The sequence below is a fragment of the Cherax quadricarinatus genome, chromosome 86, assembly GCF_038502225.1.
Source record: "Cherax quadricarinatus isolate ZL_2023a chromosome 86, ASM3850222v1, whole genome shotgun sequence".
Classification (NCBI taxonomy): Eukaryota; Metazoa; Arthropoda; class Malacostraca; order Decapoda; family Parastacidae; genus Cherax; species Cherax quadricarinatus.
In genome coordinates, this window is record NC_091377.1 from 17511472 (window position 1) to 17530565 (window position 19094).

The following is a 19094-nucleotide window of genomic DNA, read 5'->3' on the forward strand; positions in this document are numbered from 1 at the left end:
GTTGTGATTGGCCTGGTTAGGCCTACATTAGAGAAAAGGGGTTTGTACCGTTGGTGTGTGCAGTTCTGTGTGAAAAAAAAATTCATGTGTGTAGGGCATTGCCCTACACACATGAATAGGGCATTGTCACACCAAGAATCACACACTCCGAACAGGATTAACTGCCTCCTGGAGTCTGTGGATGAACTACATTCTTAGGAGAATGAAGAGGACATTGAGTTCTACATGTTGAGGACTCGTATGGAAATATTGAAAGTGCCTGCTTGCTTGTCTTAAATGGCATAATGGTGGAGGGTGTTTTGGAAGTGAGGAGGAGGGAGGAGTGGGTAGACATGAAGAAGGTAGACACACTATACATGTACCACACACTGGGGACAGAGACTGTACATGTACCAGACACAGACAACAGAGACAGACTATATGTATTCACACTTTAGCTAGAACTCTGCTGGTGTTCACACTTTAGCCAGAATTCTGCTGGTGTCCACACTTTAGCCAGAACTCTGCTGGTGTCCACACTTAGCCAGAACTCTGCTGGTGTCCACACTTTAGCCAGAACTCTGCTGGTGTTCACACTTTAGCCAGAACTCTGCTGGTGTTCACACTTTAGCCAGAACTCTGCTGGTGTCCACACTTTAGCCAGAACTCTGCTGGTGTCCACACTCTAGCCAGAACTCTGCTGGTGTCCACACTTTAGCCAGAACTCTGCTGGTGTTCACACTTTAGCCAGAACTCTGCTGGTGTCCATACTTTAGCCAGAACTCTGCTGGTGTTCACACTTTAGCCAGAACTCTGCTGGTGTCCACACTTTAGCCAGAACTCTGCCAGTGTTCACAATTTAGCCAAAACTCTGCTGGTGTCCACATAACACTGTCTAATTAATGAGATAAATTAAAAATAATGTTGAAGGATAAGCTATGGCAGGAAAAGAGGGACTACAAATGTATAAATTCAAGGATTATGTGGAGTAAAATAAAGATTGGATGTGAAAAGTGTGTTATAGTAAGCGTGTATGCACCTGGAGAAGAGAGAAGTGTAGAGGAGAGAGAGAGATTCTGGGAAATGTTGAGTGAATGCATGGGGAGTTTTAAATCAAGTGTGAGAGTAATGGTGGTTGGGGATTTCAATGCTAAAGTGGGTAAAAATGTTATGGAGGGAGTAGTAGGTAAATTTGGGGTGCCAGGGGTAAATGTAAATGTGGAGCCTTTAATTGAGCTATGTGTAGAAAGAAATTTGGTAATAAGTAATACATATTTTATGAAAAAGAGGATAAATAAATATACAAGGTATGATGTAGCACATAATGAAAGTAGTTTGTTAGATTATGTATTGGTGGATAAAAGGTTGATGGGTAGGCTCCAGGATGTACATGTTTATAGAGGGGCAACTGATATATCGGATCATTATTTAGTTGTAGCTACAGTTAGAGTAAGAGGTAGATGGGAAAAGAGGAAGGTGGCAACAACAAGTAAGAGGGAGGTGAAAGTGTATAAACTAAGGGAGGAGGAAGTTCGGGCAAGATATAAACGACTATTGGCAGAAAGGTGGGCTAGTGCAAAGATGAGTAGTGGGGGGGTTGAAGAGGGTTGGAATAGTTTTAAAAATGCAGTATTAGAATGTGGGGCAGAAGTTTGTGGTTACAGGAGGGTGGGGGCAGGAGGAAAGAGGAGTGACTGGTGGAATGATGAAGTAAAGGGTGTGATAAAAGAGAAAAAGGTAGCTTACGAGAGGTTTTTACAAAGCAGAAGTGTTATAAGAAGAGCAGAGTATATGGAGAGTAAAAGAAAGGTGAAGAGAGTGGTGAGAGAGTGCAAAAGGAGAGCAGATGAAAGAGTGGGAGAGGCACTGTCAAGAAATTTTAATGAAAAGAAAAAATTTTGGAGTGAGTTAAACAAGTTAAGAAAGCCTAGGGAAAGTATGGATTTGTCAGTTAAAAACAGAGTAGGGGAGTTAGATGGAGAGAGGGAGGTATTAGGTAGATGGCGAGAATATTTTGAGGAACTTTTAAATGTTGAGGAAGAAAGGGAGGTGGTAATTTCATGCACTGGCCAGAGAGGTATACCATCTTTTAGGAGTGAAGAAGAGCAGAATGTAAGTGTGGTGGAGGTACGTGAGGCATTACGTAGAATGAAAGGGGGTAAAGCAGCTGGAACTGATGGGATCATGACAGAAATGTTAAAAGCAGGGGGTGATATAGTGTTGGAGTGGTTGGTACTTTTGTTTAATAAATGTATGAAAGAGGGGAAGGTACCTAGGGATTGGCAGAGAGCATGTATAGTCCCTTTATATAAAGGGAAAGGGGACAAAAGAGATTGTAAAAATTATAGAGGAATAAGTTTACTGAGTATACCAGGAAAAGTATACGGTAGGGTTATAATTGAAAGAATTAGAGGTAAGACAGAATGTAGGATTGCGGATGAGCAGGGAGGCTTCAGAGTGGGTAGGGGATGTGTAGGTCAAGTGTTTACATTGAAGCATATATGTGAACAGTATTTAGATAAAGGTAGGGAAGTTTTTATTGCATTTATGGATTTAGAAAAGGCATATGATAGAGTGGATAGAGGAGCAATGTGGCAGATGTTGCAAGTACAGTGGACCCCCGGTTAACGATATTTTTTCACTCCAGAAGTATGTTCAGGTACACAAATAACCCGCACATAAAAGAGAGAAGCTTACGACGACGTTTCGGTCCGACTTGGACCATTGACAAAGTCACATTGTGCCTTTTTGTTATTTATTTAAGTATGTTCAGGTGCCAGTACTGACCGAATTTGTTCCCATAAGGAATATTGTGAAGTAGATTAGTCCATTTTAGACCCCCAAACATACACGTACAAACACACTTACATAAATACACTTACATAATTGGTCGCATTCGGAGGTGATCGTTATGCGGGGGTCCACTGTATATGGAATAGGTGGTAAGTTACTAAATGCTGTAAAGAGCTTTTATGAGGATAGTGAGGCTCAGGTTAGGGTGTGTAGAAGAGAGGGAGAATACTTCCTGGTAAAAGTAGGTCTTAGACAGGGATGTGTAATGTCACCATTGTTGTTTAATATATTTATAGATGGGGTTGTAAAAGAAGTAAATGCTAGGGTGTTCGGGAGAGGGGTGGGATTAAATTATGGGAAATCAAATTCAAAATGGGAATTGACACAGTTACTTTTTGCTGATGATACTGTGCTTATGGGAGATTCTAAAGAAAAATTGCAAAGGTTAGTGGATGAGTTTGAGAATGTGTGTAAAGGTAGAAAGTTGAAAGTGAACATAGAAAAGAGTAAGGTGATGAGGGTATCAAATGATTTAGATAAAGAAAAATTGGATATCAAATTGGGGAGGAGGAGTATGGAAGAAGTGAATGTTTTCAGATACTTGGGAGTTGACGTGTCGGCGGATGGATTTATGAAGGATGAGGTTAATCATAGAATTGATGAGGGAAAAAAGGTGAGTGGTGCGTTGAGGTATATGTGGAGTCAAAAAACGTTATCTATGGAGGCAAAGAAGGGAATGTATGAAAGTATAGTAGTACCAACACTCTTATATGGATGTGAAGCTTGGGTGGTAAATGCAGCAGCGAGGAGATGGTTGGAGGCAGTGGAGATGTCCTGTCTAAGGGCAATGTGTGGTGTAAATGTTATGCAGAAAATTTGGAGTGTGGAAATTAGGAGAAGGTGTGGAGTTAATAAAAGCATTAGTCAGAGGGCAGAAGAGGGGTTGTTGAGGTGGTTTGGTCATTTAGAGAGAATGGATCAAAGTAGAATGACATGGAAAGCATATAAATCTATAGGGGAAGGAAAGAGGGATAGGGGTCGTCCTCGAAAGGGTTGGAAAGAGGGGGTAAAGGAGGTTTTGTGGGCGAGGGGCTTGGACTTCCAGCAAGCGTGCATGAGCGTGTTAGATAGGAGTGAATGGAGGCGAATGATACTTGGGACCTGACGATCTGTTGGAGTGTGACCAGGGTAATATTTAGTGAAGGGATTCAGGGAAACCGGTTATTTTCATATAGTCGGACTTGAGTCCTGGAAATGGGAAGTACAATGCCTGCACTTTAAAGGAGGGGTTTGGGATATTGGCAGTTTGGAGGGATATGTTGTGTATCTTTATACGTATATGCTTCTAAACTGTTGTATTCTGAGCACCTCTGCAAAAGCAGTGATAATGTGTGAGTGTGGTGAAAGTGTTGAATGATGATGAAAGTATTTTCTTTTTGGGGATTTTCTTTCTTTTTTGGGTCACCCTGCCTCGGTGGGAGACGGCCGACTTGTTGAAAAAAAAAAAATCCATGCGTGTTGTAAGAGGCGACTAAAATGCCAGGAGCAAGGGGCTAGTAACCCCTTCTCCTGTATAACTAAATGTAAAAGGAGAAACTTTCGTTTTTCCTTTTGGGCCACCCCACCTCGGTGGGATACAGCCGGTGTGTTGAAAGAAGAAAGAAGAAATTAAAAAATATTATTATTGCAACATGTTTTTTAAAATCATTTGTTTCTCTCTTATAGGATTTGAACCAGTTGTTGTGGAGAACCGCCTTGAGGGTGATGAGCTCCGAACAGATGTAGCAGAGATAAAGCGTCTGATCACCTCCCTGGGCCCAGAGTCTGTAGCAGCTGTGATGACAACAACCAGCTGTTTTGCTCCTCGTTGCATTGATAATCTAGAAGAGGTACTCATTCCACAGGATGTCATGTATTTGTTATTTTTACAAGAATTGATATTTCTCCCTTTCCTCAGTGTTAAAAGAATTAATTTACAGGAGGGCCTCACATATACAGTTGTCCATGTTTTTGTTGGATTTCAATCAAGCCATTGTTTGTTATGTTTTGTGCTTTACCACTTTTCCATTGTTTTCACCATTTTTGTACAATAGTTGTGTAGAGGAAGTGCAACTGGTACTATGTTTTATGGTAAGTATTGTATGTACTGTGTGTTTATTTGACTTTTTTTTATCTGTTTTATGACTAGCTGTATTGAGCACTTAAAATATAATACGTAAACATGTTATCAAATGTTTTAGACGCACTCGATAATGAAAAAATTGCTCTGTACCACCTGCTGGCAATTTTCACTTACCGTACGGGGTTAGGATCCTAAGAGCCATACACACAGGGCCTTCCTGTATCTTTCAACTATACATTAAAATTCAGTTTAACCCTTTCAGGGTTTCGGCCGTACTAGTATGGCTTACGCCCCAAATCTAGTGAGAGAGAGCTGGTAGGCCTACATATAAAAGAATGGGTCTATGTGGTCAGTGTGCGCAGTATAAAAAATCCTGCAGCACACAGTGCGTAATGAGGAAAAAAAACTTTGACCCTGTTTTTGGATTAAAATAGCGAATTTGCACTGTATTTTCGTATGGTATTTATGGTTGTATTCTAGTTTTCCTGGTCTCATTTTATAGAATGGAAAACATATTACAGAAATTGAGATGATTTTGACTTTTTTTACAATGAAAAGTACCTTGAAATTGAGCTCAAAGTAGCAGAAATGTTCGATTTTTACCAAAGTTCAAAAGTAAGCAAATCATGCCAAGCATCCAATACACGTCAACTGGTGAGTCTAATATTCTTTCACAAGTGCGCTGATATTATTTATACCATTTCTACACTAATGCAGTAGTCTGCATAACAGTAAATCTTCTATTTTTTGTAAGAATAAAAATTCAAAGTGGAAAGCCAAAGAAATATAAGAGGGGCCTGGGGATGTGACTAACGAACAGAGAACTTGTTATTTTAGTGCCAGGAATGTCTTTCTTGTTTATTCTGGACCCTATTCGGAAATTGGCATCTTTTGAAGTTTGTGTGAAATTGGCAAAATTGCTAAATTCTGACCACTTTATTGGATAGTTGAAATCGGTAAATGAGTGGTTTCTTGTACTCATTCGATAGAAAAAATGGAGTTCTAGTGAAATAGTCATGATTTTTGTTGACTAGTACACTGGAATTGGGCAAAAATATAGCTTAAAGTGGGCAAAATCGCCGATGCATAAACATCGTCGAGACCTCTAACTTCGCTAGAGCATAATTCTGTAAGTTTTCCATCAAATTTCATACTTTTGGTGTCATTATGATCGGGAAAAGATTCTCTATCTTTTCATAAGAAATTTTTTTTTTTTTTTTTTGAAATTTGGGTGACCCTGAGAAGAAGTCTCAGAGAGGGCCTGTCGACCCTGAAAGGGTTAACACAATTTTTATTTCTTTGTGTAGTACAAATAATATAGGTTACATGTAGTAAAACCATGATAGACACAAAAGAAAGCCACTAGCATGCATTTTTATTTTATATCATATTCCCTTTTAGTTCCCCATGGAAACTTCCTTTGAAGGTTGTGATCACAATATGAAAACCTTCATGCTACTCGACATGGTCTTTTAGGAAATGTCTAACATTCTCAAGATGAATAAGAAGGTTAAGATTGAATAATTATGTACATGACTGTACAGGTGAAAGAAGAGTTAGTAACTGAGCCAAAGAAGTTAGTTAAATTACATCTAGAGAAAGACAAAATTAAATACACATACCACACTGAAAATGTATAAAAGTAAGAAGTAAATCAAGGAGAGAAGAGTATGAATCAGAGGTTAGCAGCATGTGGCCTCTGCAAGTAGTCAATCATTCTAATACAGACAGGCCCAAATTATACAGCAGGTTAGGTTCCAGGCTATGCCTGTAAATTGAAACATAGCTCTCTCTCTCACTCTTTTTTTTTTTTACTTTCGTATACATATAAAAGCCAGATAACATGAATATACTATCATTTATTAAGTGAGCATTAGAGCTAGGCCTAGAAAATGCATATACAGTGGACTCTCAGTTAACGATGCCATCAGATGGCGATAAAATCGGATACTGATACATTTTTGCGTCAAAATATTGGCTCGGCTAACGATAAAAAACTCGGTTATGGACATTCATCAGTTACGGACATTCATCAGTTACGGACATTTGTGTCCGTGCGGCCTGCGCTGCCTGGCCACTCCAGTGTGGCTAGTGTGCCATTGTTTACAAGCCACTATGGACGATTCCATGCGTACATGTGATACATTTTGTATTCCATTGTTTTTAGTGCTTGTAACTGCTAAATAAGCCACCATGGGCCCAAAGAAAGCTTCTAGTGCCAGCCAGCCTTTTGGTAAAGGGCTGAGAGAGAAGGGAGAATGTGCCTTTTTCAGTGATTCTGCAATATGTACGATACTAAAACAGCAGGAGTCTATAAAGGCTATAGTGGCAGCCAGTGATAAAGTGTAGCATTAACTGTAGCAAGTAATTAAGCAATTAATCGATAGAAAAAGGAGAGCACAAACCTAACTCCTCCAATGTTGTTGGAGTTATATAGGGCGACTGACAACACCACTGTCTCTACCGCCTCTGCTGCCCTCTCCACCACCACTATGTACGGCTTATGCTCTCAGTGGCCTTTATACACCCAACAACAACAACACAGCAACACTTGTGACATAATGATGTACAGTGGACCCCCGGTTAACGATATTTTTTCACTCCAGAAGTATGCTCAGGTGCCAGTACTGACCGAATTTGTTCCCATAAGGAATATTGTGAAGTAGATTAGCCCATTTCAGACCCCCAAACATACACGTACAAACGCACTTACATAAATACACTTACATAATTGGTCGCATTCGGAGGTGATCGTTATGCGGGGGTCCACTGTATTTTATTCATTCTAGAGTATGTGTCATGTTTCTGTGTTATTAATATTGTTTATTATGTCATATTAGATGAATTGTGCTAGATAAATAAGCTGTAGAGCTGATACTAGTGTCATATTAAAGGACTATCTTGTGCCTCCCAACATAATTCCTAACATACGCCAGAAACAGACCTCTCTGGAAAACTTTTTTGAGCAACAGGGGTCCAGTGGCTCTCAAGCTGGTCCTGGTGGCATTAAAAAACAAAGGAAGGAAGTAACCCAGGATAAGGACTTGGTACCTGAAGTCTTTATGGAGTGGGATTTCCCTTCCAAAACAATTGTAAACTCCTCCATCCTCTCCCCTCCTCCCGTCTTCCAAATATCTTCATGTATCATTGTTTTCTGTGTAGGGAAATGCATATTTCATGTAAAAAGAATATTTTGTTTTATACTTTTGGATGTCTGAAACGGATTAATTGGATTTCCATTATTTCTTATAGGGAAAATTAATTCGGATAACGATTAAATTGGTTAAGGACAAGCTCTCTGGAATGGATTAATATCGTTAACTGAGGGTCCACTGTACAGTACAGTACACACATTACTTACCTTAAAATGTTTTCATCGTTAGCTTATAGTGAGTGGTGAATATATTTATTGTTGGAAGTCTGATTAAATGAAGAATGGGAGTACAGTGGACCCCGGCTTTACGATCACCTCCCAATGCGACCAATTATGTAAGTGTATTTATGTAAGTGCGTTTGTATGTGTATGTTTGGGGGTCTGAAATGGACTAATCTACTTAACAATATTCCTTATGGGAACAAATTCGTTCAGTACTGGCACCTGAACATACTTCTGGAATGAAATAATATCGTAAACCGAGGGTCCACTGTAATTGAAAACCACTGCATCAGTAAAATGCTCAAAAGCAAAGTGCTGTAAAGCAGGGCCCTCCTGTAGTAGCTTTGTGAAAAGTTGAGTATATGACTCTTATATCTTGTTAGAAAGTTAAGTGTATATGACTCTCATATCTTGTTAGAAAGTTAAGTGTATAGCTCTTATATCTTGTTAGAAAGTTAAGTGTATAGCTCTTATATCTTGTTAGAAAGTTAAGTGTATAGCTCTTATATCTTGGTGATTAAGACACATGTGTAACAGTTAGGTATCTATATTTTTTGAAACAGTTTGCCTGCACAGCAGGCTTCTTCAGTCAAATGCAGAGACAGCTGGTGCAGTAGTGAAATACATATGATGCAATCAGTCCATCAACCTTGAAGAAAAAGTATTTGAGGTGGTCATCCCTCAGGGACTGACCTCATCCTAGTGTAGGATGTACAGTAGTAAGAGTGGATGTTTTGTATAGTGAGTAGATTTGGGTCTTTGAAGAGTGGGGGAGTGTGTTGTCTAACAGTGGACTGTGTAATCATTCATAATGTGGCTTTTGGTTAAGCTGTTAATGGCTTAAGGTGATTTGCTGTTATGGATCTCCAGGCACAAATAGCATAGGTGAGGTAGGGGTAGATCAGTGAATAGTATAATGTAAGTAGTGCTGTTTGTGGTACATAATAATGTACTTTTGAAAGGATGCCAACTGTTTTTGATACTTTTTTGTTATGCGTTGGATATGGGTGTTGAATTTCAGGTTACTGTCAAGGTGCAGCCTCAGAAATTTTTCCCTCGTTATGTTTAGCAATACAAGTACAATGGACCCTCGACCAACGATGGCATCGTCTAACGTTAAATCCGACTAGTGATACATTTTAACGCAAAAATTTTGCCTCGACTAGCGCTAAAAAACTCGACCAACACGATTCGTTCCACCTGAGACGCGTCCACTTGTAGCCAGTGTTTACAAGCCAGCCAGCCACCGCTGTCCCATCCAAACATACAATCGGAACATTTCATATTATCACAGCGTTTTTAGTGATTGCACCTGCAAAATAAGTCACCATGGGCCCCAAGAAAGCTTCTAGTGCCAACCATACAGCAAAATGGGTGAGAATTACTATGGATATGAAGAAAGAGATCATTGCTAAGTATGAAAGTGGAGTGTGTGTCTCCGAGCTGGCCAGGTTGTACACTACTATTGTGGCCAAGAAAACGGCAATCAGGGAAGCTGTTCTTGCCAAAGGTGCAACTATGTTTTTGAAACTAAGATCGGAAGTGATAGAAGATGTTGAGAGACTGTTATTGGTGTGGATAAACGAAAAACAGATAGCAGGAGATAGCATCTCTCAAGCGATCGTATGTGAAAAGGCTAGGAAGTTGCATGAGGATTTAATTAGAAAAATGCCTGCAACTAGTGGTGATGTGAGTGAATTTAAGGCCAGCAAAGGTTGGTTTGAGAGATTTAAGAATCGTAATGGCATACATAGTGTGATAAGGCATGGTGAGGCTGCCAGTTCGGACCAAAAAGCAGCTGAAAAATATGTGCAGGAATTCAAGGAGTACATAGTGAAGAATTGAAACCTGAACAAGTGTTTAATTGTGACACTGACAATACTGTGAAACACTTTAGGAATGTCATAAAGGAATGGGAAGTACAGGCCTCTATGGACAGATATGTTGTGCGACAGAGGTCCAGTGACTCTCAAGCTGGTCCTAGTGGCATTAAAAGAAGAAGGGAAGTAACCCCAGAAAAGGACTTGACACCTCAAGTCCTAATGGAAGGGGATTCCCCTTCTGAACACTAACACAATCCACAGTCTCCCCTCCTCCCATCCCATCAATCATCATCAGATCTTCAATAAAGGTAAGTGTCATGTAATTGTACATGTCTTCTTCAGTTTGTGTGTATTAAAATTAATATTTCATGTGGTAAAAAAAAAATTTTCAATACTTTTGGGTGTCTTGCACGGATTAATTTGATTTCCATTATTTCTTGTGGGAAAAATTAACTCGAATAACGATAATTTCAATTAAAGATGAGCTCTCAGGAACGGATTAATATCGTTGGTCGAGGGTCCACTGTATTGTCAATCATAATGTTTCATTGGACATTATTTTCTCGGCTCTCAAACATAATATAGAAGGTTTTGGTAACGTTAAGTATAAGTTTATTGGTAACCATCCAGGTTGAAATTTTTAAGAGCTCTTCATTAACAATGGTGATGAGTGATGTAAGATTTGTGTGAGAGATGACAAAAGTTGTGTCGTCAGTAAGGAGAATAGGTCTAAGTTGTTGCATTATACTATTTGGAAGGTCATTGATGTAAAAAAGGAATAATAGGGGCCAAAAGCACTTCCCTGTGGAATGCCAGTGTCCAGAAGTCTTGTTGAGGAAGTTGTGTCCTTAATAGAGACATATTGCTGTCTGTTAGTGCATAGCCTCTGATACCATAATGATCAAGTTTGTGAAATAGGATGTTGTGGTCTACTGTATCAAAAGCTTTCTTTAGGTTGATAAAGAGCCCTAGTGGATATTAATTTTTTCCAGTGCTGTGTAAAGTAGCTCCATCATTTTTATAATTGTGTCATTTGTGTTTCTGTTTCTCCTGAAGCCAAACTGGCAGTGCATGATGGGAAAAAGAACTGTGACCATGTGTTTGGTTCAATATAGCGATTTTGTAGTGTATTTTCAGATGGTTTTTATGGTTGTATTCTTGGTTTCTTGGTATTATTTGATAAATTGGAAGATGTATTACAGGAGAGATGATTTTGATTGGTTTCAGGACTGGAAGTAGCTCAAAATTGAGCTCAAAGTAGCAAAATTGTTCGATTTTTGCCGATATTCCAGAGGACACAAATTATGTCACTTTCAATACACATCCCACTGGTTGGTGTAATACATGTTCACAAATGTGCTAGTATTATTTATATAATTATTACAATAAAGCAGTAGCCTGCATAACAGTAAATCTACTTTTTGTGTGAATAAAAGTTTAAAATGGAAAGCAAGCGTAATACAAGAGAGCCCTGGGAATGTAATTAACCCTTTGACTGTCGCAAGCCCCTTTCTGAAGCTGTCATTCTATGTTGCAAAATATTCGAAAAAAAAAATTTCTTAACAAAATGTTAGGGTTATTTTACTGAGTGTTTTAAACCTATAAAAAAAAAAAATTTGCCATTGGTACTTACCGAGATACAGAGGCACAACACTTTTGTTGCAGGTACATAAACACATTTCTGATCTTATATAACCTGTCGCTTCTGTCAGGCCTTTTTTTGTCTGAAAAGTGTAACATACGTAACAGTATCAAAAAACGATTCACACCTATAATGTCACTAAAACCTGGGGTTGAAATCAGGCGTTCTGTTGACCAGTATGTGGTGACAGTGTGCTTATGCACATGTGGCATAAGCATTACTGTGGCAAGAAACAGGTACATCTCTGCCACAGTTGTGTCCTTCCACTGATGTAGCCGTGATCTTGGTGAGAGAAATGTATTTGCCATGGTGTACTCATAGTATGTGTTGGTTTCCCTGACAATACTTTCCATCAGGGGTTCATCGAAGAGTAACTGAAAGCATTCCAGTTCAGCAGCATTGTTCCCAAGTGTATACGATGGCCGTATCCCACTTTGTGTTTCATCAAAGTCGTGGGGACTGGGAACAAACTCGTCACCTTCCTGCCAATCCCAGATGCGGTCTGCTGGTGGGTTCTGGATATTGAAATGTGATTGTGGTTGTGCAGGTTGCAGTTGTGCAGGTTGTGGTTGTGCAGGTTGTGGGAGTGTGGGGTTGGGTGAGGCTGGTTGTAGTTGTGCAGTCAGCAGCATTGGTAGTAGCATGGCCCGCCGCTGGTGCCACATGATTCATGCCACCATCACTATCACCACCACCACCTGCTGCCTCACTCACATCATTCATACCTATCGTAACAATATCGTCATCTTCACTATCTGGTCGTGGTGTAGGGCCACGAGATGTGCTCCAAGATTTACTCCTAACCCCTTGGAACAGCATCTGACACTACCAGACCGCATGCTATGTCGTATATGCTGCCACTTCACTGGGGAATGTTCACCCTCACTGTCGCAACTAGAACTGCTTTCAATAGCTTTGAAATGACTATCACTATCACTTTCACTGCTCACATCTGAGTCTTGTACATGGGCAAATAGTTTCCTCTTTCGTCCTGGTACAGGTGAACGTGAACGAGCCGGCCCAGCACCAGAGGTGGAAGGTCATGGGTCATCTGGGTTTTCATCACTAATTACGTTATCCTGGGCACTGTTTTCAGTCACACCCGCTTGAAAACCATGGAATTCACTTTCACTGACACTTCCATCACTGTTAGAGCTTTCACTTGGGAACAAAAGACCTCCAATCCGCCGAGGAGCGAGGTACTTCTTACTGCAAGGCATGGTGAAAATGGACTACCAAGATGGTGTTCCCACAATGCACCGCTGAGTCCCAGATTTTTTTCACAGGGTGCACACCCACCACTCAGACCCATTCTCTCTCATGTAGGCCTACCAGCTTTCTCCCGCTTGATTTGAAGCCGCTAGAATTTACACGTATAAATACGTCAGAAACAGTGGTGCGTAAGACGTATATGTACGACCGAAACAGTCAAAGGGTTAATGAACAGAGGAAATGTTTTAGTGTCATGATTGTCTACATTGTTTATTCTGGACCCTATTTTTAAATTGTCAATTTTTTAATGTTGTGTGAAATTGGCCAAATTACAGATTTCTGATCACTTTATTGAGTAGTTCAAATAATTAACCCATAAACGGTCCAAACGTATACCGTGGTCCCTCAATTATCATCCTTAATCCGTTCCTGGAAGTGGGACTATTATCAAAATAGACGATTTTCGAATCAATATTTCCCATAAAAAATAATGTAAATCCAATTAACTCGTTCCAGACACCCAGAAGTATCAACAACAACTTTTTTTTTTTACCTAAAAGATAGATTTACATACACAAAAGAATGAACATTCAACATGACAGTTATCTTTATTGAAGGCTGTTGTTGATGAATGGAAGACAGGGAGGAGGAGAGAGGGAAGAGAGGTTATTGTTTGGAAGGTCATATCCCCCTCCATAAGGACTCTAGGTAACTTCAGGGGTCACTTCTCTTGCATAAATATAGATTTGCATGCAGAAATGAATGCCAAATAAATGTAAAGCACTAATAAAATGTATAAATGAACATTGGTAATAAGGGTAGTTGATGAGTGGAACGGTCTGCCTAGTAGGGTGATTGAAGCTAAAACATTGGGTAGTTTCAAATTTAGGTTGGATAAATACACGAGTGAGAGGGGTTGGATTTGAGTCGGACTTGCACTTCGGTGGCCTGGTAGCCTGGTGGCCAAAGCTCCCGCTTCACACACGGAGGGCCCGGGTTCGATTCCCGGCGGGTGGAAACATTTTGACACGTTTCCTTACACCTATTGTCCTGTTCACCTAGCAGCAAATAGGTACCTGGGTGTTAGTCGACTGGTGTGGGTCGCATCCTGGGGGACAAGATTAAGGACCCCAATGGAAATAAGTTAGACAGTCCTCGATGAAGCACTGACTTTCTTGGGTTATCCTGGGTGGCTAACCCCCCGGGGTTAAAAATCCGAACGAAATCTTATCTTATCTTATCTTAGCTTATTGCTTGGGTAGCATTTGTTCTGTTAGTGGGTTGGATTTGTGAAGGACCGGCCTAGTATGGGCCAGCAGGCCTACTGCAGTGTTTCTCCTTTCTTATGTTCTTATTGAAGACTTGCTTGTGTGGGGAGGGATGGCAAGTTTATTGGTGGAGAATATGACACTAATATCAACTCTACGGCTTATTTATCTATCACAATTCAACTAATATGACATAATAAACAATATTAATAACATAGAAACATGGAATATTCTCTCGAATGAATAAAGTAAGTCATTTCGTATGTCACAAGAGGTGTTGTGTTGGGTATATAAGGGCCACTGAGAGTAAGCCGTCCATAATGGTGGTGAAGCAGCAGCTGAGGCGGTGGTGTTTTCTGTAGCCCTATATAACTCCAACAACATTGGAGAGATTGGTAGAATTGCTGAATCACTAAAGAAGGCACCCTCTACCACCATCACTACCACCTTCTACCACTATTACAATTGCTACCACCATCACTACCACCTTCTACCACTATTACAACTGTTACCACCATCACTACTACCTACTACCACCCTCTACCACCATCACTACCACCCTCTACCATCATCAACCACTATCACAACTGCTTCCACTCTACCACCATCACCTTTGTATTTTTGTACAAACTTTTTCGTAAATTATATGTGTTTCTCACCTTCTTTACCAAAGGGCTGTCACTAGAAGCTTTCTTTGGAGCCATGGTAGCTTATTTAGCACTTGCAAGCACTAAAATCAATGGAATATTATGAAATATTTCGTAGGAGCAAGTGAGGAGACCGTCGCTCACTGGTAAACAATGGCACACTGGGTGGGAAGGCAGACCCAGGCAGCTCAGAGCATGAGTACGCGTCCCGGACGAAGGACGATTAGCGAGTTAACGGACCATTTGCGAGCCAATGTTTAGACGAAATAACGGGACTATTTCCGAAATGGACGACTTTCAGGCCGGACGATTATTGAGGGACCACTGTATATACGTTCACTACCCCAGTGCCCCGAATATTTTGAAAAATAATTTTTTTTTTATTGAAAAAAAGAGCACATTTTTTAAGTGTTATAGGATAAAAAAAAAATTAAAGTCAGTACTTACCGAGGTATGAGGCAGCAAAGTTGGCCCTTGGGGACCACCTGACAGCAACATGGAGCGCTGCCGCTTGCAAAAATGTTGCCGATATTCCTTGTTTTTCTAGTTTTCATATTATTTTATATAATTTTTATGTTCTGATAATTACAATTTACGTGTAGTAGTTTTTGTCATTTCATAACCAATCTTTGTTCTGACACTAGTATTAGGTACTGAAATTGTACTCACATTGTCACAAACACATTGACAGGTGGACATTTACACCTGCCTTGGTCATTTACTATTGTCTTGGAATATATACAAAGTATTTATATGTCCCAACTCTTGGTAAATTACCCCAAGACACTACTAAAGTCACCTTCAGACTTCACAATGAGGCAGCCATTAATAACTTCACAACAGCAGTAGCAAATATTGACTGGCACACTGAGCTAGAAATCTATACAGATATTGACGAATGTATTAATAATTTTCTAAAAAAGACCCAATACCTCTATAACAAGCACTGCCCTAAAAAAACTAAACAGATGACAGCTAAGAGACTGAACAGTCCCTGGTTAACACCCAGCATTCTCAAATCCATAAATACAAAACACCAATATGAAAAACAGTACAGAATGGGTCACATAACCAGAGACCAAACAAAACGTTACTCGTCAATCCTAACCAGCCTGATAAGAAGGGCAAAAAAATTGTATTATGAGAACAGATTATCCAACTTACGAGGTGATATAAAAAAGACCTGGAAAACCCTATCAGAAATTCTAGGAACAAAAAAGATATCACGAAATAGCGAAATAAAATTAGCAAAATCAGATGAACCCCAACTCCCACCAACAGAAACAGCAAACAGACTCAATGACTTCTTCTCCACTATAGGACAAAACCTTGCCAATAAAATCCCAAGCTCAGATACCCCACCAAATGACTACCTCACTGGCAACTACCCGAACACACTGTTCCTAGCTCCGACTAACCCATACGAAGTCTCCCTTATTATCAACACGCTAAAAAACAAGGCAGGAGATTTAAATACCTTACCACCCTTTATATACAAAAAAGTGTCACAAGTGCTATCACCAATCATTGCAACACTCTTTAACAAATCCATTGAATCCTCCACCTTCCCTACAGTACTCAAAATAGCAAGGGTCACCCCGATCCACAAAGGAGGAGACCAAACAGAGTTAAATAACTATAGGCCAATATCCAACTTACACCCTCTCTCAAAAATCTTCGAAAAATTAATTCATAAACGAATCTACTCCTACCTTATCTCCCAAAACATACTCAACCCCTGCCAATTTGGATTCAGGCCAAATAAAAATACTAATGATGCTATTATACACATGCTAGAACATATATACACTGCAATAGAGAAAAAAGAAGTCCCACTGGGGATCTTCATTGACTTACGTAAAGCTTTTGATACAGTTAACCATGACTTGCTCCACGTAAAATTGTCACACTATGGTATAAGAGGGCACTCCCTCAACTACCTCAAGTCATACCTCAGCAACAGAAGCCAATATGTGTATGCAAATGGGGCAAACTCTTCTGCACAACCAATTACAGTTGGTGTCCCACAGGGAAGTGTCCTTGGCCCTCTTCTCTTTCTCCTATACATAAATGACCTACCAAATGCTTCGCAATTACTCAAACCCACACTATTTGCAGATGACACTACATACGTCTTCTCCCACCCGAGCCCAGTCACGCTAGCCAATACTGTAAATACCGAATTACAGAAAATATCTACCTGGATGAGGACTAACAAACTTACACTAAACATTGACAAAACCTACTTCATGCAGTTTGGTAACAGAGCTACAGATGTCCCTCTTAACATAATGATAAACGGATCACCTATCACAAAGCTAACAGAGGGAAAATTCTTAGGAATCCACCTTGATAATAGACTCAAATTTCATACACATATACAACAAATTTCTAAGAAAATTTCCAAGACTGTAGGCATACTATCGAAGATACGGTACTATGCTCCACAGTCAGCCCTCCTGGCCCTATATCACTCTCTTATTTACCCCTATCTCACCTATGGAATTTGTGCATGGGGCTCAACAACAAGTAACCATCTCAGACCACTAATTACCCAACAAAAGGCTGCAGTTAGAATGATAACAAATTCTCACTATAGGCAGCACACTCCACCAATATTCAATACACTAAACCTATTCACCATACAAAACATTCATACTTATTACTGCACCTATTACATACATAGAACACTTAACTCTGATATTAACCCTCCCCTCAAACATCTCCTTGCCAACCTCAACAGAACACATGACCATAACACAAGGCACAGATCACTCTTTGATGTTCCTCGTGTCCATCTCACACTATGCAAAAACTCAATGCACATAAAAGGCCCTAAAATCTGGAACTCATTACCTGTAAATATAAAAGAAACACTACCTGTTTATAAATTCAAGTCTCTTCTCAAAGATCACCTACTCACCCAAAACCAAATAAATACTGAATAACTGAACCTTATAAATTGTATATCTTAAATGTTTCTCACAATTATATCACATAAATGTTAAACCTAAAACCCAATCTAACTTTATTATTTTTTAAATACACTACCTAACAGAATACTCCATTCCACTGAATGTACAACAATGCATACAACCATATGACCTGTCTTTGTAATACTCACTTGTGCTTTATAGTAATCTGTTTACATTAAAGTTTTATCACTGATGTCATCATTGCTTAGTTCATCTTAAGTTAATTTTAAGCCAGCCCGTAATGCTATGCATAGTATAAGTGGCTTTGGCATGCTGCTCTTATCTGTATTTTTTGTACCTCTGTATGTGTGCACAAATTTTTAAATAAATAAATAAATAAATAAATAAATAAATGTTTTGGATATGTGAAAGTATATAATAATAATGAGGAGGAGGAGAAGGAGGAGGTGGAGGAGGAGGAGGAAGAGGAGGAGGAGGAGGAAGAGGAGGAGAAGGAGAAGGAGAAAAAAAAATGCAATAATAATAAAATAATATGTTCTCTTGAAGCATGAAAAACAAAGTCCACCCCTGACAGTGACATGATAAGATGAGACAACATCTGATAAGAGCTGACATTTGATGAGCATACTCGAGGGTGGGGGAGGGTGCAGCAGATAAGAAAAGATTAGAGGTGACATTTGATGAGCATTGCCCTCCTTTGTTTTCGCTGGTACACAAACATGTCTGTCTGTCAAGCTCCCTATCTCTCTGTCTGTCGGTCTAACTCTCTGTCTCAGAGAGAGCCACCAGACTGCATCATCACGTTTACTCTCATCTTCAAGCAGAGTATAGTGCTTTGTCTGGATTTTTTGGGTTATCCTTGGTAATTTACACTATGTATACTTGTATTTATGTGTACCTGTGAGACAGAGATAGACAGACAGATAGAAAGAGATAGAGACAGATAGGGATAGACAGAGACAAAGACGGAGACAGAGATAGAGACAGACAGAGATAGAGATAGATACAGACAGACAAACGGAGATAGAGCCAGGCCGCCAGCAGCCGGCCAGCCACACAGCTGGCCACCACGCAGCTGGCTGTAGCTAGCTGGCTGTAGCCAGCCAGCTAGCCAGCCAATCAGTCAGTCAGTCATCCAGCCAGGCAGCCAGCCTGCCAGCCAGCCAGAATTGTTTCTCTTTACTTAGGGCATAGGTTATAAGACATTCTGAAAGGGTGTTGCACAAATATTCCACATGGGTTATTATCGAGGTTTTTTTTTATATTCCCTCGACCAGTAATGGCCACATCCACCTC

General features: G+C 39.9%; 1 protein-coding gene across 3 annotated transcripts in view; it reads left to right on the top strand.

The window, feature by feature from the left end:
- The window catches only part of SecS (Sec synthetase), a 172739-nt gene that overhangs the window by 88856 nt on the left and 64789 nt on the right, over positions 1–19094 (top strand). For all 3 annotated transcript variants that reach the window (XM_070103690.1, XM_070103689.1, XM_053797580.2), the window contains exon 6: positions 4498–4661. In XM_070103690.1, the coding sequence (XP_069959791.1) occupies positions 4498–4661 (164 nt within the window). The remainder of the gene's footprint in view (positions 1–4497; positions 4662–19094) is intronic.